We start from the raw sequence: 27,459 nt of genomic DNA, 5'->3' as shown, positions 1-27,459 counted from the left end.
TAATATTTACAGCACCTTTAATGGGACGAATTAGACAGTCATAAAATATTAAATAATTCTCCATCCTCTAGTTCCACCCATAACATCAGTTGTCAGAATCTAAATGAGATAAAATCAAGACTGGATCTAAAGCTACCTCGGCCAGGTATGCCGTAACCCTGGACCAAAAGAGGTTGGTTTTTTTTTGCTTTTTTGTGGTTCTGAACTCAATTTACCAGAACGCAAGGGAATTTTCCTGACATCTAGATAAAATTGCATTACTTCCTCCTTCCTCCTGTTAACTTCTCTGGAATACCAATGTAAGAACTTGTGACAAAGGTGACAAAAATACCCTTGGAAAAAAGCCCACATGAAGCAGAAACAACTGTAAACATAAGAAAATATTGGGAATTCACATTTGCACAATCCTGCTGCACAGTTTGGAGATATTTGCTCCATTTATTATTTTTCCACAATTACTATTGCTCTTTCCTGAGATATAAAAACATTTGTCATCAAATTACGATTAGAAAGAAAAATGTATAAAACTTTAAACAATGACCATTGTCAATATCATACTAATTGCCATTAAATAAATACATGCTCATTTCAGGTGCATAAATGAAAATATGTAGTTCTTTATTAGTTAACTGCTCACACCTACTAAGACACTCCAGGCCTTGACAATAAGGACTGCCCAATGCCCACGGGGTCAGCATAAACGACGCTCGGGACAGTTGATAGATCTGTACACGAAAGTTTATCATTTGCACGTGATTTTAAGTCTTGTCAATTTAAATATTCAAGCGCAAGAAGATGCGAAAGAGAGCTCAAAGCTTCTGAAAGCGGAGCAAACATGAATATTTATGAGTTTTCCAGACAAGCTCATCTGCGCGTGCAGCTGACAATTTTAGTTCACACACATTTAGTGGATTATTTCATTAAAAAAAGTAATGTTTTTATTAGTATGCATGTTTTGTGCAGTCGTCCGTGATTGAATGACAGGCATTCACTTCATGTAACGTTACAGCTGAGCAACCTTCATCTACAAACTATCGTCTATTGATTTCCTTCCTTTGTACCTTGTGATGTAACAATTGAAATAAAACAGTATAAATACATATGTGGACATAATCTTTTTTTATACCTATACTAGTGTGATGATCTATGTGTACCGGTTCTGACTGTTCAACATTTTCCAAGTTCTCAAGACTGGTTTCCAATGGCAGAAGAAAAAAAGACATTTCAATTATATAGTATGTTTTTCTGACTGTTGCCTCACCTTATGAAGATTATATAATAAGATATAATAATAATATAATAATGATAATAATAAGAAGAAATGTTTCTTGAGCAGCAAATCAGCATATTCAAATGATTTCTGAAGAATCATGTGACACTGAAGACTGGAGTAATGATGCTGAAAATTCAACTTTGAATAAATAAATTCATTTTACAATATAACTTTTTTTTTTAAATCAAATAAATGCAGCAGCAGCGTTATTGTATATTAATGAAAACATTAAAAACTGCTATGGATAGGTAAACAATCGTAGTTTGGGCATATGGCAGTGCAACGTTGAAACTACAGTTACCTTTATGAAATAATCCACTAAATGTGCTGAGATGCCGTGAACTAAAATTCTCAGTTGCAAGCAGTTGTCACGCATGTCTGGGAAAATATTCACAAAATTATGTCAAAATGCCCGTCTTGGCGAGAATCCCAGTACATATTGTTGGTTTATGTCTTAAAGGTCCACTATGTAAATATTTTTGACCACAAGAGGGCGCAGTTTCCAACAATAACAAAGGCGAAGCTTGATGACGCTATGAAGGAGGTGACGATGGGAGATGCCGTTTTTAATGCGTTTTCACCCTCTAGCGATGTATCTAAATGGAATTAATGAATCATGATCACGGATGAGGTAATTTATTAGTTTTTGTATTACCTGTATGTCTGATCGTATTATTTTATGTCATCATAATTAATGAACTGCAAGGAACGTGAAATGTTATGCTATATTATTACAGGCATGTGGTGTAGCCTAATTCATATCTATTAAAAGTACACACTTAAATGTTTATAAAGGTATATGGCTCATAAATGTGTGACAAGTATTCGCTGAGTTTTGTTTCAAGAAAAAAAGTTCACCGCGACGGAGAGGCAGAACGCACACCCTGTTTATTTTCTTTATTTTACAAAAGCACAATGTTTTGATATGATTGTAAGTGGACACATACAAAAGTAGAAATATCACAGATTCTTTTTTTATATTTCTTTTTTCTGTATGACCATAAATGACGGAGTAATTTAAGTTTATAGTGCTACAATGTGGAGAAAATCCAGCAAAACGCGCCCGCGCGTTTTTCGACCTCAGAGGGTTAAAATCAACTTAACTGTAACTTACAATAAAAAACAATTGATTTGCTTACCTGTCTATCAATACACTCGCGAGAGCAGAGTCTCTGTCAAGTCCAAGATTGTCGCGCAGCTCTCTCCATCTCAAAAACGCCTGGCCGATATTTATCCGGTTTTATTCCTCCGTTTGTCACACAGTCTGCGTGTATCCGAATATGGACGCTTTCGTTTTGTTGGCACTTCAATACTCGCCAAAGAGTAATCGTGATCCATAACAGCTATAACCATACAGTCTATGGATAACGCTATAACCACCACTTCCGCATTTGACCACGTGATATTCCGGTGTGGCGGAACCATAGGGGCGGAACATCACATCAGAGAATGTAGACGGGCTCTGATCACATGGTCCACACCGGAAAAAAAGGATAGAGCGGACATTGCGTCACTAAGAGGCGACATTTCTTTTCCGGGACGGACAGTTATTTAAAATCGGAATTTCTCTGAAATAAAAAAATCTTTGGAGACTTTTGAGATATTGTAAGTACACAACTGGAGGAAATATATCACACTGTGCAAGTTATTTTCGGAAATGTTATTACAAAATTGTTGCATTTTGGAGCTTTAAGTGCACATAAACAGTTGATAAATAAAACGCATGCATATCATTATGCTGGTTCCGTGCAGCTTTTAAAGTGACAGCAGCCTAATAAACCTGCTGCTGTCTGTTTTTTAATGCTAATCAAACAATAAAGGATAAGGAAGAAAAAAAATCACTCCTGACTGAATATTTTTTGTAACATTAATAAAGATGAATCTATATTTAATTTATACAGTTGAGACAATGCAGTTATTTTACATTTGCTTATTTTACTTTATTCAATTTATGTAACTGAAAACTACTATTAGACCAACCTGAAAAATCTTAAAAGCACTGTTTAATAAATAAATAAACTTGATTTTCAAAAGTCAACAAATTTGCGACAGCTTAATGTAACATTTTTTGACAAGCCAAACATTTCAGCCAGTAACATGCAATTTATTTAAGCAATGAAATAAACTTAATTCCGTAAAATAAGTATAATTAACAACACAAAAAGCATTTAGAATGTCTCAAACACATTTTATAATTACCCAAAAATCCAACATAGTTCACCCCTCACGCATGTTATCACATCCGTCAAAAACTTAGGCTGTCTGTCGGTTGAAATATTACAACTAAAAACATTGACATACTGTACCACTGTCACAGTCACCAGCTAACTGTCACTGTCATCGTCACTGTCATGGTCATCGTCACTGTCATCTGTTAGTCTCCGTCTGCACTACATTTCCCAGCATCCTCCTTGGCCCACACCTGCACCTCCTTCACCATTACCCATACCTGCCAGCTATCATCATCGTCTTCAGCTGTTGTCTCCATTGTTCATCTGTGTATTGAAGTTCCTCCTTGTCCAATGTTCATTGTCGGTTATTAGTTTGTGTTAAGTGCACACTGTTTGTGCGTTACACGCTGTCTTGCATCTTGGTTATTACTTTGAGTTACTTATTAAACTAATCTTGTTACTTTTCAATGTTCATCGTCTTCATTGGATCTAAGTCGTGACAACCACACTCATGGGCATCAATCACTTCACTGAATACTTGCCAAGTTGCCAGCTAAGAAATAAATCATTATTGCCTTACGTTCCATCTGTTTTCAAATCCATACAATTGAATAGTGAATATCACAACAATAATGTCTGTCAAAAAATAACGTGCAGAATACACTGCAGTATTTACGAGAAGCAGAGGTCCAGGGAGTACACGCATTTCCTGGAAAACCCACACTATCAGATGTTTTGAAAAAATCATCGCTTTCCGAAAATGACGGCCTGAGTGGCTTCAACATGCTGTCGGTCAGAGACGACAAAGTACATAATACATAACGCACGCAAGTATAAATTTGTTCTTCATTGAATCGGAATGATCAGGGAACTGAGTGAAATGCTTCATGCAAAAAAACTTTGCAATCTTTCAAAATGTTTTGATTGACATTTTTCATGTACAAACTATGCATTCTGATTCTGACATTCCTGATTTGAATATTTTCAATAATTTTATATTCTTAACTGATCTTTTTTTTTTCATAATTTTGGCAAAAGATGAAATGTTAAAGCAACACTAAGGAACTTTTCCTCTTCGGTCACCCTACAGGTTGGAAGCGGAATTGCCCATTACCGCTGTCGTAAATAATTTAGCCTACTGTCGCACGCACGCTCGCTGTTTATCTAGCACCGGCTTTGGAATGAACGATGTCCACAGACAAGGTAGAGTATGTTGCATGATTTCATGAAAGTATGATGTATTGCGACATCAGAAACGAAGAAAAACTAAATAATAACTATTGTAACGCTTGACGTAAAGCAAGTCAAATTTGTAGTTTTCTTATGTCTCATTCGAACTACAGAAACGCGTCCCGGTTTGGCAAATTTGCATAGTGTGGTTATAGCAGATATAGGGCTGCAAAGCGAATCCAGAAGTGCCTTTCACCCTGTTACGACTTGATGAACCACTGATACGATTTTGGAAACATTATTTTAAGGTAAAAAAATGTTCCTTAGTGTTGCTTTAAAGGGACATTATGCAAGTCTGAGTGTTTTTTCTCTACGAAGCTCCCCCTAGTGTCTGGTAGTATAACGCTTTCAAACACTCTGTCGTAAAAACGAACTGTTGTCCCTCCCCCCTCGCCACGAGCAACCCAGCTGATCAGCTGTCAACCTAGCTGAGCAGAGGAACCGGCTATTTCAAAACCAGTTATGTCTACCGAGGCAAGTAAAGCAATACTTTCTTTCCAACTGATGGCGTTTTTTTTTTTTATTATTGTGTTGTCATGCATACTAGTATTTTTACCGGGAACGAACGATATGAACGAGGCGAACTGCTGCTTTCGTGTTTGTTTGTTTTTGGGAGAATGGGCATGAGCATAAAATATATATATATATATATATATCGGAGGCTAATATTTGTCTAAAGTTATATTAGCAAGGTCTATAAGTTCATCTGGTAGAATGATGGTTTACCTTTGCTTGTCTAAGAAAACATCAGAACGTTTTTTCTAGCTCGATCATGATATGTGCAACATTTTGCGCGTCTGATATTGCCTATTATCAGACGCGTTGACTTAGTGACATAATATAAAAGTGTAAGTTACACAAATAAAACCGACAGAGGAACGGCCAAACAACTACAGAAATCAAAAATGTTTGCTATGACAATGCTAACATCAAAGTTATAGTATCTAACGTTAGCGTACTAGTAAGCCCGTAACAGACAGCGATCATAATAAAAAACCTTTACAGACAATAGCAAACATCCTGAGGTCGCAATTACTTGAAATTTAAATATTAAACATAGTTTATTCCAAAGATACTTACAAGTGCACTGTGCAACAGCAAGAAGGCCAGGTCAGCATCCGTTTTGCAGGCTTCTGTTTTTCTCAGTTCTCACCATTCTGAAAAAGCCGGTCCGATATATTTACTCGAGTCTGACTTCTTGCTCGGTCAGTCTCCCGTTTCCTCTTTCGTTGGTCCTCCGACAAAGATTTCCTAGCTTTCTGCTTCTTTTTTTACAGGCTCAGCCATAACTCAATCTATCGTTGCCCTTTGCTTATACATAGTCGGTGCTTGAATGGGGGCGTGTACGTGTGCAGTGCCGTCAAGCAATTTGTTACATCGCGAGACCTGATATCATGCGATACTTCCTGACGCCGACCCGCCGGCCCAAAGTTGCAAGTGAGTTTTTTCCACTCTCGGGCACCAGGGGGGTGCGAAACCACCACCATTCAACCCGAAATAAGTAATATAACCATTCCACTGACTCCGAAGCTGTTCAGTTAAGGTTAAAAAGTTACCTAGTGTCCCTTTAAATGAGTGATCTTGAGATGAGTCCCTGTAGTCGTCCAAATGGACTAATTGGCTGATGAAATACATATTACAAACTCAGTTGTTATTATCAATTATCAATTATAATAACTGATTATCAATTATACAAATTATCAAAGTTTGATAAAATGTGGTTTAATTTTCCAATAAAAGATGCAATTTTTTTTTTACATGATTTGTTATATTTAATTACCTTGTAACACTAACATTGAGGTCTCATTAGTTAACATTAGCTAATGTATTAACTAACATAAACTAACAATAAGTAATACATTTGTTTGAATTTATTTTTTATTTATATAAATATGTATTAATCTTTGTTCATGTTAGTTAATAAAAATAGTCATTCATTGTTCATGTTAGTACATACAAAGTGCATTAAATAATGTTAACAAATACAACTTTTGATTTTAATAATGTATTAGTAAATGCTGAAAGTAACATTAAATAAATGCTGTAGAAGTATTGTTCATTTTTAGTTAATGTTAACTAAAGTAGTTAACTAATGCTAACTAATGAAACCTTATTGTAAAAATACCCCAGATTTTGACTAATACTTTTACAGGTAAACTTTTACAAACTAGTTGTGTAATGTCGATGTAAAGCACATACATTAGTGCCAATTACATGGGGAAAACTGCTAATTGAGTAGTGACTTTTAAGAATCCCAAGTGTAAAAACAGTCATTACACAAGCCGCCCTGAAGACTCTCTTACCCTTCAACCCTATTTGATCGTCAAGTTTCAGACAAAGAATCAAACCTGTTATTGTACTGAAGAAAAGAAATGTACCTTATCTTGGCACTGACTACTGACATTTTTGACAACACAAAAAAAAACTAATTAAGATATAATGTCATCAGGTCATGTCAGAGTGCAGTGCATTGCGAAACAATCGTGGTTTGTTGACTATGAAAGACATGGTGATGCAAGTCAGGGAAAATGTACCACACCTGTTCTAAGTAATCTAGTGAAAAAATGAAAAAACAAAAAAAAACAACAGAGTAACTTGCTTGTACAAAACATGCATGCTTGTCACTTTTCCTGTCCTTCCTTTTCTGACACACACACACACACAAATACAGTCTACCAGATGTATTTATAGAAATAATCACCTCTAGATACCACATCAAAACCTGCTCCAGTGACAAGCCGCACAGCTGCATGTTTTATGGAACAAAAATTCATGTAAAATACTAAAGCCACAATGCAAAACCTGGATGGCATTTAAGCTTTTGTTTGATTAAGCTTATGTTCACACAGAACACATTTTTGCATTCCACTGCGCTGCTTTTGTTTTCTTTGTAAACACGTGTGCTAGACAGATATGTTTGACTAACCGACCATCTTTTGTCAAGCCTTTCTAAAAACACAGTCCAAACGTGTCTCTAGACCTTGCGTTTTTTTGTTCATTCCACTGCCCTGTTTAAACAAAAATGCACTCTGTGTGAAAGGCCCCTTAACTTAAAACACAACACTACAGTTGGTACTTGTTACACACTTTGTTTGGACAGTCCCAAAAAGAAAAAAAAAAAATCCATCGTTGAGCAGTTTCAAGAGTTTTCATGTCTTGTTAATCATTTCAATGTGGTTAAACTTTTTGCTGCTAAAGAGGCTTTATCCGGTGTGACATACTGTACAGCACATCAGCTCACATTCACACAGGAAGTCTTCTTGAAGCTCTGTTCGTGTGTCACCCCAAACTATTGTCCTTTGTGTCAGCAGCTTGGATCTTTGACCATTAGCGTACAGCCATAGTATGTATGAAACGTCGAACTATAACATGTTAGCATGTTTTTAAAAGAAATTAATACTTTTATTCAGCAATGATTAGGGATGTGCCTGAAGCTGAATATTAGTTTAGAAAGGAAATTACACATTCTACAGAGCCCCTAAAGGGACATGGTAATGGAAAAAAATATGAGATGGATTTTTGCGTTTGCAGGCATTAGGGAGACGCTATCAATATGCAGGAATTGAAATCGCTGTTGAATGCATGCTAGTTTTTTATTTTCATTTTCCATTTTACTCTGTGTAGGCTATAGGAAGCAGTGGTACTGACCACACATTTTACAAGAGAAGATATTTGTCAATAACGCTGCTCAAGGTCTGTTGAGACATCATCCTGTCAGTCATCACTTCTTACTAATGTCACGGTTCTGTTTAGTTTGTTTCATTTTCATGGACTTTTCAGTCAAATGTGTTCCTTAGTTCAGTTTCCCGCCACTCTTTAGTTGTCATAGAGATTCATTTATTATAAGTGTTTGTCATTATTTCCCTCATTTGCTTTGTATTTAAGTTACAGCCTTTTCAGAGTTCATTTGTCCGGTCACAATGATGCTGAAAACTCAGCTTTTCCATCACAGGAATAAATTACTTTTTAAAAATATATTAAAATAGAAAACCGTTATTTTAAATTGTAGTAATATTTCAAAACACTATTGTTTCTTCTTTCAAAACCATTAAACGAATCTTACCAACCCCAAAATGTGGAAAGATTTTTTTTTTTTTAAATGTAAATCTTTTCATGTCTCTAGTAGGGCTGTTAAATATGAATGAATTGCATTAACTGCATGATACAGAGATTAATTAATGAAATGACAAGTTGAAACATTTGTTGACCGTAGCTAGTAAATTAAAACCTTTTTGACAGTAGCTAGATTTCATAACTGGGTAAATGACCTTGAATACACACACTTGAAGTAAGAGATATTTATGAGTGAGACGTTTTATAGTCAGGAAGTGTAGCAAAGGCAACATTTATGATAATGGATGCAATCTGAAACGGACTCAAAACTACAAACCTCAGTAGCACGGATTTTGCGTATAGGAATGTTCCCTATATAATATCTCCCATAAAAACAGTCAGACTTACCCAGACTCTTCTTTCCAGTTCTCTTTGTCTTTGCTTTGGTGTGTTTTCAGAACCCGCTCCAACTCCTGAGGATGAGAGAGGGGAAGCTCTTTTACATTGTCTGGTGCACTAAGTGTGTTTATGTACACATGTGCATGCTTGTGGTGTCTTTGCCTGACGGATTAGGATTTAAAAAAACAAGTACAGAGTATGGATCTGTGTGAATGTTTATGCATACCTTTATACACGACACATAGGGTGCATTGTGCTGTAGATCTCCCTCAGACAGAGTGGCCTCTTCATCTGGATTTGGGTCAATAAAGTCATATGGGTCCTGATCTGCAAATAATTGACATGAGAACACTAAGGTGAGACACTTTCATTCCTGTAAAATTATACTGTAATTGCCAACTACATACCAGCAATATGATATGCTACTTCTCACAAACACCAAGAGGCTTTATTTGTTATTTTTTTATGAGGTTTCTAGGGATCAGTATATCATGACTGTAAAAATACGAAGTGGTGTCAATCAAAAGTCAACACACAGAAAATATGTTTTATCTCTTCAATGCACAATAGAATAAGTTAGTTCTGGTATGCAATGCAACAGCTAGTTCATTATGTTATGTATTCTAGGGAATAGGATTTGCATATTAGTATGTCATGACTGTAATTGGCGACACACTGGCTCTGTGGCGTGAGCGTCTCAGCTGCATGGCGTGTCTGTTTTTAATTTGGCTCCCATGTTAACATGTTAGAGCTTGCACACTGCCTGTGTGAGACGTGCATCTCAGGAAAACGCGTGCATGCTAGAAATAGAACTGAGTCCCGGCGCCTATTTTTCACGCGACACGCAAGCGTGTTGGAAGCGTTTCCAGGCAAAATAGAATAGGAAAAGATGTTTATATGTCATTTTGACACGAATACATATTAATAAATGACATTTTGATGTTTGAAAGTCTCTAGGTTTTGACATAAATGCAGATATAAATGTAATTTAAAAAATATTATCGATTTTCAAATACTGCACCTGTCAATACAGAACGAAATATTCTGTAGCCTATTTTGCTGTCAACACTGCCGACGTTGTCTTTGCTGCTATATATTTATGTTTAACATGAAGTATAGGCTTTCCACAACTCTCTCCCCATATGTCGAATATATCACCAATGAGGCTTATCATATGTCACCTAGCAACAGCAGCGCCGCGTCAGACACGTTTCTGGTGTACAAAGACATAGAAAACGCCACGCAGCTGACATGCAACAGAAACGCCAACCTCACGCCACGCAGCCAGTGTGTCGCCGGCCTAAGTAGTGGTGACAATCATAAATGAACAAACAACATTATTACAGAAATACATGATATGTCAAGCCTTTCTGAATAAAGAAGTGAATTTGCGGCTATAGGTTCTAGTTTCTAATTCAGTTGGTTTATCAGCAAAACAACAACAACATATTTTTTTTTTAAAAACACAAAAACCTTACCTTATAAATATGCATTTTGAAATATGCAATTAAAATTAGATTTTTGAAAATCCCTTCTGGTGTGTGATTTGGTCTGTAGGTTACATCAAACACAAAGTGCTGTAGTATCTACACCGGAGTCTTTTAGGGATACACTGATTTTGAAATTGTGTCTGACATGTACACTACTGTTCAAACATTTGTGGTCAGTAAGATTTTCTATTGTTTTTTAAAGAAGTCTCTTATGCTCACCAATGTTCCTTTCATTTGATCAAACTGAAATAATACTGCAATTTAAAGTAACTAAAGTAACTGTTTGAATATATTTTTAAAAATAATTTATTCCTGTGCTGGCAAAGCTGGATTTCCAGCATCATTACTTCAGTCTTCAGTGTCACATGATCCTTCAGAAATAAGATATGTCGATTTGCTGCTCAAGAAACGTTTCTTATTACTGATAAATTTTAATGCTGAATGAAATTTAAACGAACAGTGTTATTAACCATTTAATATATTTCTAAAAGCTTAACTTTAAGTAAGCATTAAATTATGACAACTCTTGGAATAGTTTAGCACGGTAATGGATATAACAACGTTAATGTATTTGGTCTTAGCGACGATAAGCAGAGGTAGAATACTGTCTCTTATCTTGGCATCATTACTATGGTATCTGATGGTACAAACAAATCCAAGTTTATTTCAAAGTGACAAAGCAGACAGCGGACCTGAGTATCTAATGTCATGACACAATACACATAATGCTGGATTGATAACTATCAAAGAAATAAACAAATACACAATGTGAATAAAAACCTATGGCCAATATTACTAATGCTGAAAGCACACCTTTGTTTGAGTCCAGCTTTGTGAGAAGTATGTGTGGGTCAGTCCGCGCGGTCTCAGACACTTGAGAGTGGAGACTCATTGTATCATCATCAGATGGCTGGGGAATGAGAGACAGAACAGGAGTGAGAGAAAAGACAATAGAAGGGAAATAAAATCTTTTTCTTTTTTTTTGCCTCTGGCAAACTGTACAAGAGATTTACCAAAGTCCCTTTATACGAGTGACGTGTTTTGTGTATTCTATAGTCTTTGTATTTACTCAGTAATTGCTACTTGTTTTAGATTGTCTTTCTTGAACATCCTTTCTTGAACAAGTTCCACAAGTGTGCACAGCCCCCCTAATTATGAGCTTAATTCACCCCACCTCAGGCCCTGTCTGTCCCTGGTATTAAGATGTGTTTTGGACGATCAGATTACAAGTAGACGAGTGAGACACATTCCCGTTTGCACTTGGTATTTAAATCTGTCTCTTTTGTCTACCATCAACCACAATTTTTGGCTCTTGTTAAATTTAAATAATTAAAATAAGCAAAAGTAACACAATTGTTTAATATTTTATCACAACTTAATTTAATTGTGTTCAATCAACCTAATATATTTAAAACTGAAGTTTACTTATTTAATTTGTGTGAAAACATGAATCATTTTTGTTGACAACTAACTGAGCAGTGGATCTGTAGTTCCCAGCATGCTTTGCAAGGGACTGCATTAGGAGGGTAAATTTAGGGATTAAAGTGTTATTTTATGTGTTTTTCTGTAAATGGAAAGATGTTGTTAGTTAATGTTAGTGTTTAATATTCAGTTATGTTAGAAACTTAGAGGACTTTCTGTAATGTTTTTGAATTTTGTGGTTACCATTATGCAGAAGAGTGGTGACTGTGTTTAGTTTAGTCAAGTCAAGTCAAATATATTTATAGCGCTTTTCACAATACAGATTGTATCAAAGCAGCTTCACAGTATTAAATTAAAATAATACAACAAGGTTTGTTTCTAGTGGAATTTATTGATTGATAAAATTAAAATTAAATATCCCCAAAATATCCCCAACTGAGCAAGCCAAAGGCAACAGTGGCAAGGAACCGAAAAACTCAATCAAGTGACCTAATGGTGACCTGAAACTCCATCAGGTGACCTAATGGAGAAAAAAAAACCTTGGGAGAACCCAGGCTCAGTCGGGGGCCAGTTCTCCTCTGGCGTTTTGAACTAGAGACCGGATTTAACTGTAAGATTAAAAATATTATATGAATGCCTGGCTGAAGAGATGCGTCTTTAATCTAGTTTTAAACTGGGAGAGCGAGTCTGAGCAACGAACAGTACCAGGAAGGCTATTCCAGAGTTTTGGAGCTAAATGTGAAAATGCTCTCCCTCCTTTGGTGGATCTGGATATCTTAGGTATGACCAAAAGCCTCGAATTTAGTGATCTTAAAGAGCGCGATGGATTATAGGGCGATAGAAGATCCGTTAAATAGACTGGAGCTAAGCCGTTTAGCCGTTTAATACCTTGTAGTTAATACGGGACTTTATAGGTAACCAATGTAGTGATGTTAAAATCTGTGTTATATGATCATATTTTCTTGATCTAGTAAGAACTCTAGCGGCTGCATTTTGGACTAACTGTAGCTTGTTTATTGAGGATGCAGGACAACCAGCTAATAAAGCATTACAGTAATCTAGTCTCTAGGTCATGAATGCATGAACTAACTTTTCTGCATCAGAAACTGATAGCATATTACGTAGCTTAGCAATGTTTCTAAGGTGGAAAAAGGCTGTTTTTGTAACATATGAAATATGATTTTCAAAAGACAGGTTGCAATCTAATATAACACCCAGGTCTTTTACTGTAGAGGATAAAGTAACAGGGCATCCTGTTAAAATTGTATTGTGAGAGGTTTTGTGGGGGTTTTACGCGTCATCCAATCTTTTATATCTTTAACACACTCTGTCAGTTTGGATAATTTAGCGTTTTCATCTGGCCGTGATGAAATATATATTTGAGTGTCATCAGCATAACAATGGAAACTAATTCCATGTTTCCTTATAATATTTCCAAGTGGCAATATATATATTGAGAATAATAGAGGGCCTAACACAGATCCTTGCGGCACTCCATAGTTTACTGGAGTTATGATAGATTTTTCTCCATTTAAATAGACAAAATGATAGCGGTCAGATAAGTATGATCTGAACCAGCTTAATGCTTGTCCTTGAACACCAGTATAATTTTGTAGTCGATCTAAGAGTATTGTGTGATCTATAGTATCGAACGCAGCACTAAGATCAAGTAAAACTAATATTGAGATACAGCCTTGGTCAGAAGCTAAAAGTAAATCATTTGTGATTTTAACGAGCGCAGTTTCAGTGCTATGGTGCGGCCTAAAACCAGACTGAAACTTTTCATAGATGTCATTTTCTTGCAAGAAAGAGCACAATTGAGCGGACACCACTTTTTCTAATATTTTAGACATAAATGGAAGATTTGAAATGGGTCTATAATTTGCTAGGTTATTATGATCTAATTGTGGTTTCTTAATGAGTGGTTTTATAACTGCCAATTTAAATGTTCTTGGAACATGACCTAAAGATAAAGATGAGTTAATAATATTGAGGAGAGGCTCTTCCACTACAGGTAACACTTCTTTCAGTAGTTTAGTTGGTATAGGATCTAATAAACATGTTGTAGATGAAGTGATAAGTTTATTTAACTCTTTTTGTTCTATAGTTGTAAAGCACTGTAATTGTTCTTGCGGGGTGATAATTGAGGCTGAATTATAAGGCGCGATTGAAGATTGAACATTTACAATTGTGGTTCTGATGCTTTCTATTTTCTCAGTGAAGAAGTTCATGAAATCATTACTACTAAACTGTAACGGGATATTTTGTTCAGGTGACGCTTGTTTATTTGTTAGTCTAGCCACGGTGTTAAATAAAAACCTTGGATTGTTTTGGTTATTTTCTATTAGTTTGCGGAGGTGCTCAGCCCTGGCCGCTTTTAGGGCCTTTTTATAACGTGACATACTGTCTTTCCACGCGATTCTAAAGACCTCTAAGTTAGTTTTTTTCCATTTACGCTCTAAATTACGGGTTTCTCTCTTTAGAACATGCGTAGTATTGTTGTACCACAACAATTTAGGGCTGTGGCCACTCAGTATACACTATACATGCATTAAACCTCTTTCGCAGACCTGCATAAATAATATTCAATATTACTCTGTGAAAGGTGGTTTTACTTAAATTGAACAATGTTAGCGATTTTAGGCAGGGCAAAAATTAAATGAAGTCAACCTGACAAAACTTTATCTAGCAGGAATGACTAAATGAATTTAAGTTCATACAACAAGATCATTTCAAACAAATTAGATTTCGTTGGAAAAATGTAATTCATTTTCGTGGAAAAGTTTTCCTTAATTTAATCAAGTTCGTTCAACAGCTTATTTTTTTTGAGTGGGAGGGGTCTATGGGTGGGTATATGTTTGGGTTTTTCAGATCTTTTGATCTAATGGACAAAATAAGCTTGCACAATTTACATATGAACGTGCCTGGAGACGCCAGGAATGGTGAGAGAACATTGTGCTAGTACGTTATTGCGTCTTTAAACCAAACTTGTGTCTTCAGCCAACAAATTTAAATCCCGTCTGGCTAGCACACTTCCATTAATGTTTACGCATTAGGTAAGTAGGCGGAGAACAGGCGGCCTTTGGTTGCTGTTCGAACACATTCGACCACATGAGCGTTTACACTAATTCAATTCAATTCAATTCAAATTTATTTGTATAGCACTTTTCACAATACACATCGTTTCAAAGCAGCTTTTCAAAAAATGCATGAGTCCACATTACAATTTAGAGTGATCTGTTATCAGAGGTAATTGTCTAAGTTATGTATTTCAGAAATGTACATATACAAAATCACAGTTAGCTAAAAATGTATTAATTTAAACAACGTAATAATTTAAGGCAGAAACAATGAGCTCATTGAAGTAATGAATACACTAAGAAATCAATCCGGTCTAATGCATTTTCGACTACCTCTGGAAGTGATCAGAAATGGACAAGCTCAAAACGTTTTAGACCCCCCTTTACACCTGTATTTAGAGTTGAACACTTGTGATCCGATCGACCAAAACTTATACCAGGTGTAAACAGGGCCTCAGTGTCTACTGTTTGGATTGTCAGGCAGAGTTAATTGAAAACTTTTTTCTATTATATCAAGTGAAAAAACTCAATATTTGAGCCGTTTGCAGCACTAACTATATATGTGTACAACTAATGTTTGTGTGTGTTTACCTCTGTAGTCGACAGTCTTTTGTCACCGTTGTCACTGCCAATACCGGAGTCAGGGCCATGGTTTTTACTGGGATAAAAATCTTCCATACTACACAAACAAACACATATTTGTGTAAAACAAGAGACAAATAGACACACAACATCATTTCCTTTCACTACACAGAGTTGGATGAGGATAAATTCAATGAAATAATAATGAAGCAATATCACACTTGAAAGATACAACACTTTTATACAATAATCAATAGCCAATTGCGTAAATTTTATGTCCCGAAGATCCTCTTCTGTGCAAACTACTTACAGCACGGATTTTTGAGCTACCACTGATAGGTTTAAAAGATATGTACAGGCCTTCATTACTACTTAAAAGTCATCACGTTAGAACTACTGCAGCAATGATGGCTAGCAGCTAATCATTATAAAGAAATTATTGGAGAAAGAAGGAATACTTAAGCTTTGTACAGACAGATAAAAAAAATCTCTTTTTAATCTACTGAAAAGCAAATTAAAAATAAAAAGTAATATTGTTGAATAGATATTGAATTTCAAATTAATATATTAATTTGAGTAACATTTTAAACACAATTTGCCAGTTACTTTGCAATTGCTCCACCAACAAAATAGTCTCAAACTAATTCAAAGCAGAACCATTGCACATCTCCGAGAAACACAGAGGGGTTTCATTCCTGAATGAATCAGCATTTCTGAACAAATCCTTTGAATGAATAATAAAATGACTCACTCACAAAAAAAGTCACTTGTTTCTTAAATGAATCAGTGCTTTTGAACGAATGGTTTGAATTTAAACTCAATGACTCACTCTAATGTTTCTTTCCTTAATGAATCAGTTTTTAACAATTCTGTTGAGTGAACACAAAGACGGACACCTGTCGCTATGTACTGGCATGTAACCCCCAGAAAAGTCACTGTAAAATGCTTTATGTAAATCCTCAGGGCAGCAGGAAATACCTCATTAGTTACAAATATTTCATGATTCATGGGGCTCTGAAAGGGCTGTTATTCATAGAACAAAGTGCCATTAACAGAGGACAAAGCTGTAGTTCAGGGCTCCGAACCATTTCAAGGAATGAAAACTAAAATTTAACAGGAACATAAAAAAAAACTAAATCAAGTTTAACCATTCTGAACAAAAACGCTTATTTTAAATTAACATTAACCAGTTAATAGCGCTATTTTATCGTTCTGTTTAATATTTGAATTTAGCAGTCAAACAATCATAAATTCAAATAAAACAGCTTAAATGCATGGCTTGTTCAAAGAACCAGTTCTTGATTTAATCTTGTCTCCAAAATCTGTGCAGCACTTATGATTAAGGCGGGTGGTGCTACTGTATGAGGTTTTACCGACAGTTTGAGGATCCACTAGGGTTACGAGGTTTAGTCACAAGCTTTAGTATAAAGCTTTTTAGTATAAAGTTCTATTCAAGGTCTGGTATAAAGCATAGGGGGAAAAATTGTTTAAAAAAATTACGTTATTAACCAGTATTTTTTCTAATACAACTGTTTTCTGAACTGTAATGTTACAGAAGGAACGCAAAACAGAAATGTTAAAATACTGATTCTGCTCGGAGTGAACCAATTGATTTTTTTAAGCCCTGCTGTAGTTACCTGTCTGTTAGCTGCTGAGGTAAGCAGCGCTTTCCCAAAGAAGGCAGGTCAAGTGTGTCTGGTTTTTTATCCAGGCGACATGCCTGCAGGTTTAAATACTTAAAGATGTGGATCTTTCCCTTCAGACAGATCTGAAAGCAAATAAGAAAATTAATCTAACATTACGAAACATCACAGAAATTACAGCCTCTGTAAAAGTGGATCAGTTGGATCAATGAAATTAATATTAGTTAATTAAAATAAATAAATGCTCTTTTTGAAATTTCTATTTAAAGAATCCTGGGGGAAAAAAACGTTCATAGTGTCCACAAAAAAATATAAAAAAAATCTGCAGAACAACTGTTTTCAACACTGATAATAATAAATGTTTCTTGAGCAGCAAATCAGCATAATTAGAATGATTTCTGAAGGATCATGTGACACTGAGGACTGGAGTAATGATGCTGAAAATTCAGCTTTGACATTAAAGGAATAAATTACATTTTAAAATATATTCAAATGGAAGTTATTTTAAATTATAACAACATTTAACGTTACTGTTTTATTGTATTTTTTTCTATCAAATAAATGCAGCCTTGGTGAGCATAAGAGACTTCTTTCAAAAACTTTTTTTTTTCAATCGTACCGCATACATAACAGACATACATTATATTTAGTCAATATTCATTCTCATGTAAATATTCACATTAAATCTAATGCAACAATTTATGTAAGATTGGATTTATGGGCATTTCACACGAAAATTATTTCAGCTTGTGTTTCATAAAAACATAATAAGATAAATAACCTTTTTTTTTTTTTTTTTTTTACACTGCAGTGTTTTTGACTGAAGTCTGTTTTCTACAGATCTCTATGAATTCTCTATGAAATGTCATATTTCTGTGTTTTGTCCATGAGAATTTGTTCATTTCTCACAAAGGAAATGCATTGGTAGCAGCAGCAATCAAATACAATCTATCATTATAATTTTTACAGTGGACAGGGTTGAGAATCTGTTTAAGAGGGCAAATATAAAGATGATGGATAAAATATTCTGATGCAGCCCATTATCATATTCATGAAACGCATGGGGCACTGAGTTGAGCACTGAGCACTCTCTCTCTCTCTCTCTCTCTCTCTCTCTCTCTCTCTCTCTCTCTCTCTCTCATTTCCCAGGAAAAAAACTAAACAGACCAAAGAACATTCCAAACAAATCCAAAATTAATTTCAGTCAAGGGAAGAACATGCTGAGCTTCACAACTGCGTGTCTGAGCAAGACAAGCCATAGTCAGGGAAAACATGATCTTTTATTTTTTTATCGACAGAACAAAAAGTTAAGCATTTCTGGTAATTGTTTAAAAAAAAGATTTTACAGATGAAGAGGACAAAGGACCAAACCAACAGCTCACATTTCCTAATGGACAATATGCTGATGAGATAAAATCTGAGCATTCAGAACACAGTTCTTTGATAACGCTGTGACTAGAACAACGTAATCCTACACATCATCACACCACACCCTCTGTGAAATTAAGCAATAAGCCCCGCAAAGCCGTTTTACAGTGGATTTAGAACAGCTAAGGGCCATTGTTGGGCACGACGAGGAGCGGAAAAACCAAACTAGGCCCCGATCACACCTAACGCATTTTCAGGTTCAAAAAACGCGAGGCACACAGCACTGCCCCATCACACAGAACGAGCAGTGCGCTGCGTTTTTTATGTTGCTAGGCAACCACTGAAACAGTTGACCTGTCAGTCAAGTAAATGTCAAATCAGCATTTTATTAACTTTATTTACTTTGTTAACATTGTGGTAGTTACGGTTCGTGAAGTCGTTAAGCTCTTGGTAACCCGCCAGAGCACCACACAGGCGGCTGCATATATGAAAAAAAAACACCTAACCCTAAAAAAATTCTAACAAAAGGTTTCTCAGCTGTTTTTTGTAGTATTAGATGTCCTTAGTAACATACTAAAAGTTTACCAAAGTTTGACCACTAGAAAGGTGTAATTTTCAAGATGGCGTCCAAGATGGGCAGGAAGCCCTTAAAATGTCCTAACTCCTTCATTATTTGACCTAGCCAAGTAATCTTGGTGCCTAACTCCATGTTTTCTGGGTCTATGAATCCATTGGACTTGTCTAAATTGCACTGACATGATTTACATACTTATGGAATACATGATTTTGTGAGATTACTGTAAAGTTTTATCTTTGTTTGGGGTGAACCAGAGATGTAAACGATTTAGCCTTTGTCATGTAACTCCTACTCAGTACGTGTTTTTGGACACAGACTTGACATTAAATGTAAAAGTTATTGCACCCAAAAGTAGCTTAAATTGGAGATGTATAACTTTGTTCATAAACAACTCTGAATTAGCCTGAACAGAGGCCTGTGTGTGAACCCTCTAAAATGGTCACTCATTTCAATTTGAATAAGGTAATACATATGTAATGCATCCTCTATAGATGTTTTTGAGTATAAAGGTGGCATTATGCTAAACCTCAGGTTTTGTAAAATTCAGGTAAACCTTCAGACTTGAACCGCGGTTTCTTCAGCCACTACTTCCTCGTCCCAAAGAAGGATGGGGTCTGCGCCCCATTTTGGACATGCGTCATCTGAATTTTTCCCTTTACAAAGGGAAGTTCAAGATGCTGACGTTGAAAACTATCCTGGCGCAGATTCGAACAGGGGACTGGTTCGTCACCGTGGACCTGAAGGACGCCTATTACCACATCCAGGTCATTCCATGGCACAGGAGTTCCTCCGGTTTGCCTTTGGGGGAAAGACGTATCAGTATCGGGTCCTTCCATTTGGTCTACCTCTGGTTCCGCGGACGTTCTCCAAGTGCATGGATGCAGCTCTGGCCCCCTTGAGGCTCCAGGGCATCCGTGTGCTAAATTATCTAGACGACTGGCTCATTCTGGCTCATTCCAGAGAGTTGGTGTGTCGTCACAGGGACGTCCTTCACCACATCCGGTCTCTTGGGCTCAAGTTGAATGCTCAGAAGAGTGTCTTAACTCCTTCTCAGCAGACCACTTTCCTGGGTGTCTAACTCGATTCTCTCTCGATGCAGGCCCATCTGGCCCCTGCTCGAGTTTCCAATCTCCGTGCGTGCTTGGTCCGTTTCACGCTCTGCCATCATGTAGCGGTGGGCATATGTCGCAGGCTTCTGGGCCTCTCCTGTGCTGCCCTTGGGTCTCCTTCATATGAGACCATTCCTGTGGTGGAAGCTCAGGGGCATCCGCCATTCTTGGTCTGCCTTCCGCCTGCTGAGAGTGTCGCAAGATGGTCAAGATGGGTGTACTTTGCCGTCGCCAGGTTGTCACGACGGACGCCTCTTTGACTGGTTGGGGTGCGGTCTTCGAAGGCAGACCGGCGTGCGGTGTTTGGATGGGCGAGCTTCTCTCGTGGCACATAAATTGCCTCAAGTTGCAAGCCACAAACGGCAGTTGCGCAGTAATACTAATAATGTAATGCGGTCACAGGTGTATGTTTGTTGAGTAATTTACAACGGCTTCGAATGCGGCTCAACCAATCAGAATCAAGGACTGGATCTATCCATTTTATAACAAGAATTTTATCGTTTGATTTACTGCCCACCACAGCTACAGCACCATGTGTCAAGCAAGAACAACACTGGAACTTGGGTTAAGTGCATTGCTTAAGGGCACAGTGTGACGGCTGATGGGTCCCATGGATCCTTGCAGTAATCAAACTGGAAAATGAAAAGTGTGGTTTGGTTAGGGCTGTGACGATGGCAGTTACCACCGCGATGGTAAAAAGGCCAAGCACCACAGCACAGGTTCACTGTGTTTTTGGGGGGAGGGGGGTTGAGTGGTTGAGTAGCCCATTTATTTACTCAAATAATACACAATGCTGAAAATTATGCCTGAAATGTGATTCAAACTTTCGAAGTTCACTAAAATTTAAACGCTACAAAGTCCTTGAACATCTAAGACAATACATTTTGGAACCAAACCAAGTTTAATTATATTTCTCCACAAAGACAAATGTGTCGTCACATGATCCCTCAGAAATCATTCTAATATGCTGATTTGCTGCTCAAGAAACTTTTCTTATTATTATCAATGTTGAAAATAGTTAGGAAAATTGTGGACTCTGTAATAGTTTTTTTTTTCAGGACTTTTTATTTTATTTTTTGAGGGGGCATTCCTATGTGATATCCTAAGTAAGATTAGAAAAAAAATGAATACCATCATTATTCCATCAATATGCTTGATATTTTATGTATTTCGCAATGTCAGCCACTGGATGGCGCCAACAGAAAAGAAATTACCAACAGACAGGAACAACAATCAAGCAAGTCTTCAGCTTCAGCGCCACACATGTGAAGAGATACACAGTAACAGAGGAGTAGTACTGAAATACCTGGGCGGGAGGAGACTGCATGGGGTTGTTGTCAAGAACGATGTGCTGTAACTGCTTAAGTTTGCGGTAAGATATGGGAATCTCAGTGATCTTATTACAAGAGAAATCCAACCTGATCAACGGCAGATGAGACAATTCTGTGAGAAAGAGAGTAAAGGAAAAAGAAAGGGAAAAACTAAAGATATAATGAGAAATTCCTTCCTATCTCAAAGTAAGTAGCATAAACACTAAATGTGTTGAATGTGAATTTATATCCAGCTAAGCTTTTGTAGTTTTATCTGATTGATGCTTCTGTTGATATAGGATCTGTCTTTTTGTATGTGTCTGTACCATCTGGTAACACTTGTAGCCAGTTTCTTCGTATGTTGAGCTCTCGTAGCGCGAGTAGTTTCCCCATATGAGCAGGAAGCACCTGGATCTCATTACAGCTGATGTCCTGAACACAGAAAACACATGAACTGTGTTTATACGAACATATCATATACAATAATTACACGTGTATTTTCACATACTGACCAGTTCCATGAGGTCTTTGGCCTTTCCGATCTCCTCAGGAATAGACAGGAGTTTATTGTTGCTGACCACAAGCACTTTCAGAGGAAGAATGAAGAGAAACTTGGGGAGAACGGACAGCTGATTTCGACTGAAAACATCAAAACACAAGGATTAGGTTTAATAGTCTATCAATAAATACTATTTAATACCATCTCTCACTTTCTTTAATGAGGAAACCCCCACAACAGCTGAAAGAAATTAAAGCTCTTACAGTTGCTGGACATAAATACACTACTGTTCAGTGGTTTGGGGCTGGTAAGATTTTTTTTATGTGTTTGAAAGAAGTCTCTGCAGCCTCACCAAGGCTTTAGATGAAAAGAAATTTACCAAAATTTATTTGATAAAAAATACAGTAGAAACAGTAATATTGTGAAATATTACTACAAATTTAAAGTAATTGTTTTACATTGTAATATATTTTAAAATGTAATTTATCCATGTGATGCCAAAGCTGTATTTTTAGCATCATTACTCCAGTCTTCAGTGTCACATGATCCTTCAGAAATCATTCTGATATGCTGATTTGCTGCTCAAGAAACATTTATTATTATTATCAATGTTGAAAACAATTGTTCTGCAGATTTGGATACCACAATGCTTTTTTTTTTTTTTTTTTTCAAGATTCTTTCGCTGAATAGAAAGTTAGAAAGAACAGCATTTATTTGGAATAAATTATTTTGCAACATTATAAATGCATCTTTGCTGAATAAATTTTTTTTTTTTTTTTTTTTTTTTTTTTTAAACAACTTACTGACCCAAACAAGCTGCGGAAAATGTATTACATTAAATTTTAAAATATATTAAAATAGAAAGATTATTATTAGTTATTTTAAATTGTAATAATATTTCACAATGTTAGTTTTTACTGTATTTTTTATTAAATAAATACAGCTTTGGTGAGCACAAAGTTTACTTGACAACAATTGCATCTGCAGTCGATTCCAATGCATTTCTTTGGGTCTGAATTTGATTTAAAAGTGGTTTCAGTCAAAATACATTATTTTTATAACAGCTTGATCAACAACAGCACAATAGACAGATGTCAAGATAGTCTTAGAAATATATTAATTAAAATGAGATGTTAAAGAGGAGGTTCGGAGTAATTTCAACCTAGGGTGAAAACGGGTTAGCGGTAGCATAAGCCGTCAGGCAAGTGTTATTTAAATAAACTCCTGATGTACTTACAGACTTTCCAATGCCTCGTTTTATGAGTACAGAACCAATTTTTACTACTGTATAAGTTTGGTACCATTCTGGGCATTATTAGTGGGGTAATTTACAAGATACAACCTTGGATCCATTAGCACTTTCACTAAGCCATTCAGCTGATATCTCTAAATAATCTCTAACATTAATAATGTTCGACCAAGGGAAAAAAAGGTTCTGCGGGGGTGTTTGGCTCGAGGTCATGGTGCAAAGGACCCTAGGTTGAAATTACTCCGAACCATCCCTTTAACAGACAAAGACAAAGTGTGGGTGTTACCTGATGTTCAGGTAGGTGAGCATCTGTAGGTTTATAATGGCCTCTGGAATGACCTTTATGCAGTTGTGATAGAGGTTTAAAGACTCCAGCGGCGCAAACATACAAACTTCTGGAGGAAGTTCACAAAAGCGGTTTTTCGACAAGTCTGTAAAGAAAAAGATAAATTAAAGTCAGTTTAACGTGGCGAATAAGTATACTGTGAACATTTTCAACTGAAAGATACACACATTTACAAATTAATAATGCATGCTAGTGAACTGCACATCCAAACAAACAGGAAGTTTGAAGCCCCTGTTACTCAGGAAATGTCTACAGGTAGAATGACTGAATAATTGAATAATTAATTTGTTGATTAGTCTGATCTCTAGGAGTTTCACCTTATCAGACATTGACAAAGCAGCAGTGTAACACACACACACACACACACACACACACAGAGAATGCAAGAGAGAGAGAATAAGACAGGTAATTATTGATTTGTCAAGGCAGTCAATTTAATTCAGATGCAGTGTGAAGAGCTCCGTCACAAGCTCTGCTGATGTGACACCTAACAATAAAACGGCTGAGATTCACAACAGTGAAATGAATGTGACCCACTCACTTTTAATTAAAAGAAACGGTCAAAAGAAATGATCACATTGAAAATGTGTTTAAATGCAATTCCAGTCAGTTAACAGTTAGCAGATGGTCAGTTATACTTTCTTGCCAGTTACATCACTATGCCATTAGGTGGCGACAAGTGACTTATTGAATAATTTATTTTTATTTTTATATTTTTTATTCAACTTTCATAAAAGCTTACAATGACATTTAACATCAAACATAAGCCAAACAGATATTGGGGAAAACGTATAACAGATCTTACATTGTAAAGAGTAAAACATTAAATTCTACAAATTGTTTTTGTTTTTCAATATAGGCCTAAGAGGTCTTATTGAATCATACTCAAATGGTTTGTTCAAACACACTGAATCATGATGAATGTGTTGCTCTGAGACAGTTAATGGATCATCATGCGTTGGCTTCATTTGGGACCATTTTGACTGGTAAAGCACGTAAAAAAAAAAAAAGGATATAAAATGTTAACCCTCATCCTCAGACATCAATCTCTCCCTCTCTCAAAAAAAAAACCCACCCAGAATTATAACAACTTCAACCAATCAGAACTGAGTGGGAGCAGACATGCAAGCAGAAGAAAAGTCATGTCAACTTCCTCTATAATTCACATCCCCTTTGAAAAGAGAAATGTGAGAGAAATATAAAAGACTGGAACTACATCAAAGCAGACTGAAAAAGAAGAAATACAAACATAATGGGAATGATATAATTTCAGAATTCTTTTGGACCTTTTACAGATAACATCCTTTAGGATTTAGAGGCCAAATGCCAGCAAAGAAGAATTCATTCAATATTATGGGTTTGGCACTTGTCAGCCAATGAGATGTAAGCAGGAAAAAAAAAAAAAACCTATTTGATTGTGCAGCGGTCGTTGCCAACCTGAAACTGTGCTGCCTGGCAACTCGTACAGACTGGAGCAGTGTTGCTTGGCAACCGTTACCAACCCAAACTGTGCTGACTCCACCTCAGAAATTCCTCTTGAACAGCCTTCAGTTGGCTGATAAGAGAGCACAGCAGACTCACGTTAGTTTAGCAATCGGGCTTCAACATTGCCAACATTTACACACCACGCAGCATTTCACTCCAAAAGCTCAAACGTTTAAAAAGATCAGTATTATACATACGTTTATTTGTGTGGTATAATTTTCAGATGTGCCGGTGATCATGTGCTAGACAAAGTAAAAATCTTTTTCTGGTCCAGTCGGGCCCGAGGAGTCATGTTTTGGCTGATTAAAGGCACACTATGCAAGATTTATACCTTAATATAACGGCTTCGAAATCATTTCGATGGTAAACGAACTTGTTGTAGGGTGAGCCAGCAATGCAAGTTTGAGAGGTGGTGCCCCGCCAAATTTCGCAACAAATTTTGAGAATCACAACTTGCTTTACAGCACGACGTCACATACATCAACAACATATGAAGCAGCCTCTATGGAAGACACTAGCACGCATTTCAGATGTGAATCATGGCAGAGTCGACGAAGAAAATGAAGAAAGCGCGGTCGGATGAGTGCAGAGTGAGAACCGATAACGAGCGACAAACAAGAACTGCTTTACAGCAATTCGCCATAAACACAATACTGTTCTATGATACTGTGTATGATGTATTACCCACCTCGGTAGACATAGCTCCACACGATAAAGTTGGCCGGCTCCGATTAAAACAAATGCTCATTAGGGCTGTGCCGGTAAACTTGACCACCGTACCACCGCGGTTGTAAAGCCCCACCGCGGTGGCTGAGTAGCACCGGCGGTGGTTCGCCAAAACAATTTTTTTGTATGTGAATGCTGTTTTACATTAATATTTTGACACGAGTGAAGCACAAAGCTTTGATTACAAAATAAATAATAGGTTAGCAATTAAATGTTACATCGCAGCCATGGAAAAGTTTGAATTCATGACGAATGAGAGAGTTGTGCGTGAGCCCATGAATTTAAACTTTGTTGGCTTTGAATTCTGGTTTGCGATCTGGTCACGCGATTATCAGCGAATTTAACGATATTCCATTAGTTATTCCATATAGAAAGCTTGATTGTCTACTTTTAAACAAAACAATTCAAAACAAAAATAAACGGACTAGCATATGCTTATGTTTTCCGTATGAAGTGTGCATTTCTCTTCATAGGCGCGTTCACTGCGAAGATGACTAGTCAGCATCGTCAACTTCATCTTTGCAGCCCGACACTGACACAGAAAACACTTTATTAATAAACAATTCAAATGTCTCCTTGCTATATTTGACACATTCATAATCAATTCTTTTGCCGGTTCTTTGTGACAGCTGTTATGTGCGTTACTGGCAGCGTCACCATCTGGTTACATGAACGCATCAGCAACAGAACATGGAGATTTTATTTTAGAGAATAATCGTACAACCTATTAGATATTCTATAATTAAATCAACTAATCGAATATTCAAAAATCGTGACTCATCCCTGCATGGAATCTTATGTTTCTTTTCCATATCTTCACTCGCGTCTCACCCATTTCCGAAGGGGATTATAAACGTTTCTTCCTTTGTTCGCTTTTAATTAGGCCTTTTATTTTCGTATTCTTTACTGTGGTAAAGTAGAAAAAATGCTGTAGGACAGATAGCCTACATTTTTACTTGTACGTCAAATTCTTTTTAACAGTTTGTGTTTCACACGTGCGGGTGATTTTAGTTTGGCTTTCTCTGGCAGCGCAATATCAAACATTGATTTGCCTTGCCCTTGTGGAAGATAAAATTCACTCTTCATACCTTTTACAACAAGTAGAAAACATGAAGATATCAGAAAAGAGATCGATGGTCTCTTTCCTGCTCGTGTCCCACATCCCTCTCAAAGCGCAGAGCGGTAGGCTACATCACGCGTATTTGTGTGGAAATATTAAACGAAAGTTTTTTTTTTTTTTTTTTTTTAAATAGATTCAACTTTATTATATTATTTAAGTTACCAGTATTTAGTGATATTTATCTCAATGCTTTACAGGCTTTAGTGTGTTGTTTCTTTGTTTTTATTTTTATTTCAAAACCACCCACCACCGCCGGTAGTTGGTCCATTACCACCGCGGTGGTAAAAAACTACCACCGTCACAGCCCTAATGCTCATGAGCAGCGGT

At 36.5% G+C, this 27,459-nt stretch overlaps 1 protein-coding gene across 7 annotated transcripts in view; it reads right to left on the bottom strand.

The window, feature by feature from the left end:
* Positions 1–27,459, bottom strand: part of lrch2 (leucine-rich repeats and calponin homology (CH) domain containing 2) — a 90,555-nt gene that overhangs the window by 48,596 nt on the left and 14,500 nt on the right. For all 7 annotated transcript variants that reach the window (XR_013821373.1, XM_079872769.1, XM_079872770.1 and 4 more), the window contains exons 2-10: positions 23,742–23,886; positions 22,220–22,346; positions 22,034–22,139; positions 21,704–21,840; positions 17,338–17,468; positions 15,710–15,797; positions 11,430–11,526; positions 9,353–9,453; positions 9,136–9,200 (exon numbers count right to left, since the gene is read on the bottom strand). Coding sequence is in view for 6 of the 7 variants with exons in the window: in XM_079872769.1 (XP_079728895.1) it covers positions 9,136–9,200; positions 9,353–9,453; positions 11,430–11,526; positions 15,710–15,797; positions 17,338–17,468; positions 21,704–21,840; positions 22,034–22,139; positions 22,220–22,346; positions 23,742–23,886 (997 nt within the window). In the remaining variant the exon portion in view is untranslated. The remainder of the gene's footprint in view (positions 1–9,135; positions 9,201–9,352; positions 9,454–11,429; positions 11,527–15,709; positions 15,798–17,337; positions 17,469–21,703; positions 21,841–22,033; positions 22,140–22,219; positions 22,347–23,741; positions 23,887–27,459) is intronic.

This window comes from Squalius cephalus (assembly GCF_949319135.1).
Source record: "Squalius cephalus genome assembly, chromosome: 5".
NCBI lineage: Eukaryota > Metazoa > Chordata > Actinopteri > Cypriniformes > Leuciscidae > Squalius > Squalius cephalus.
The sequence above is the reverse complement of the archived record's forward strand: the minus strand, read 5'-3'. Positions and strand labels throughout refer to the sequence as shown.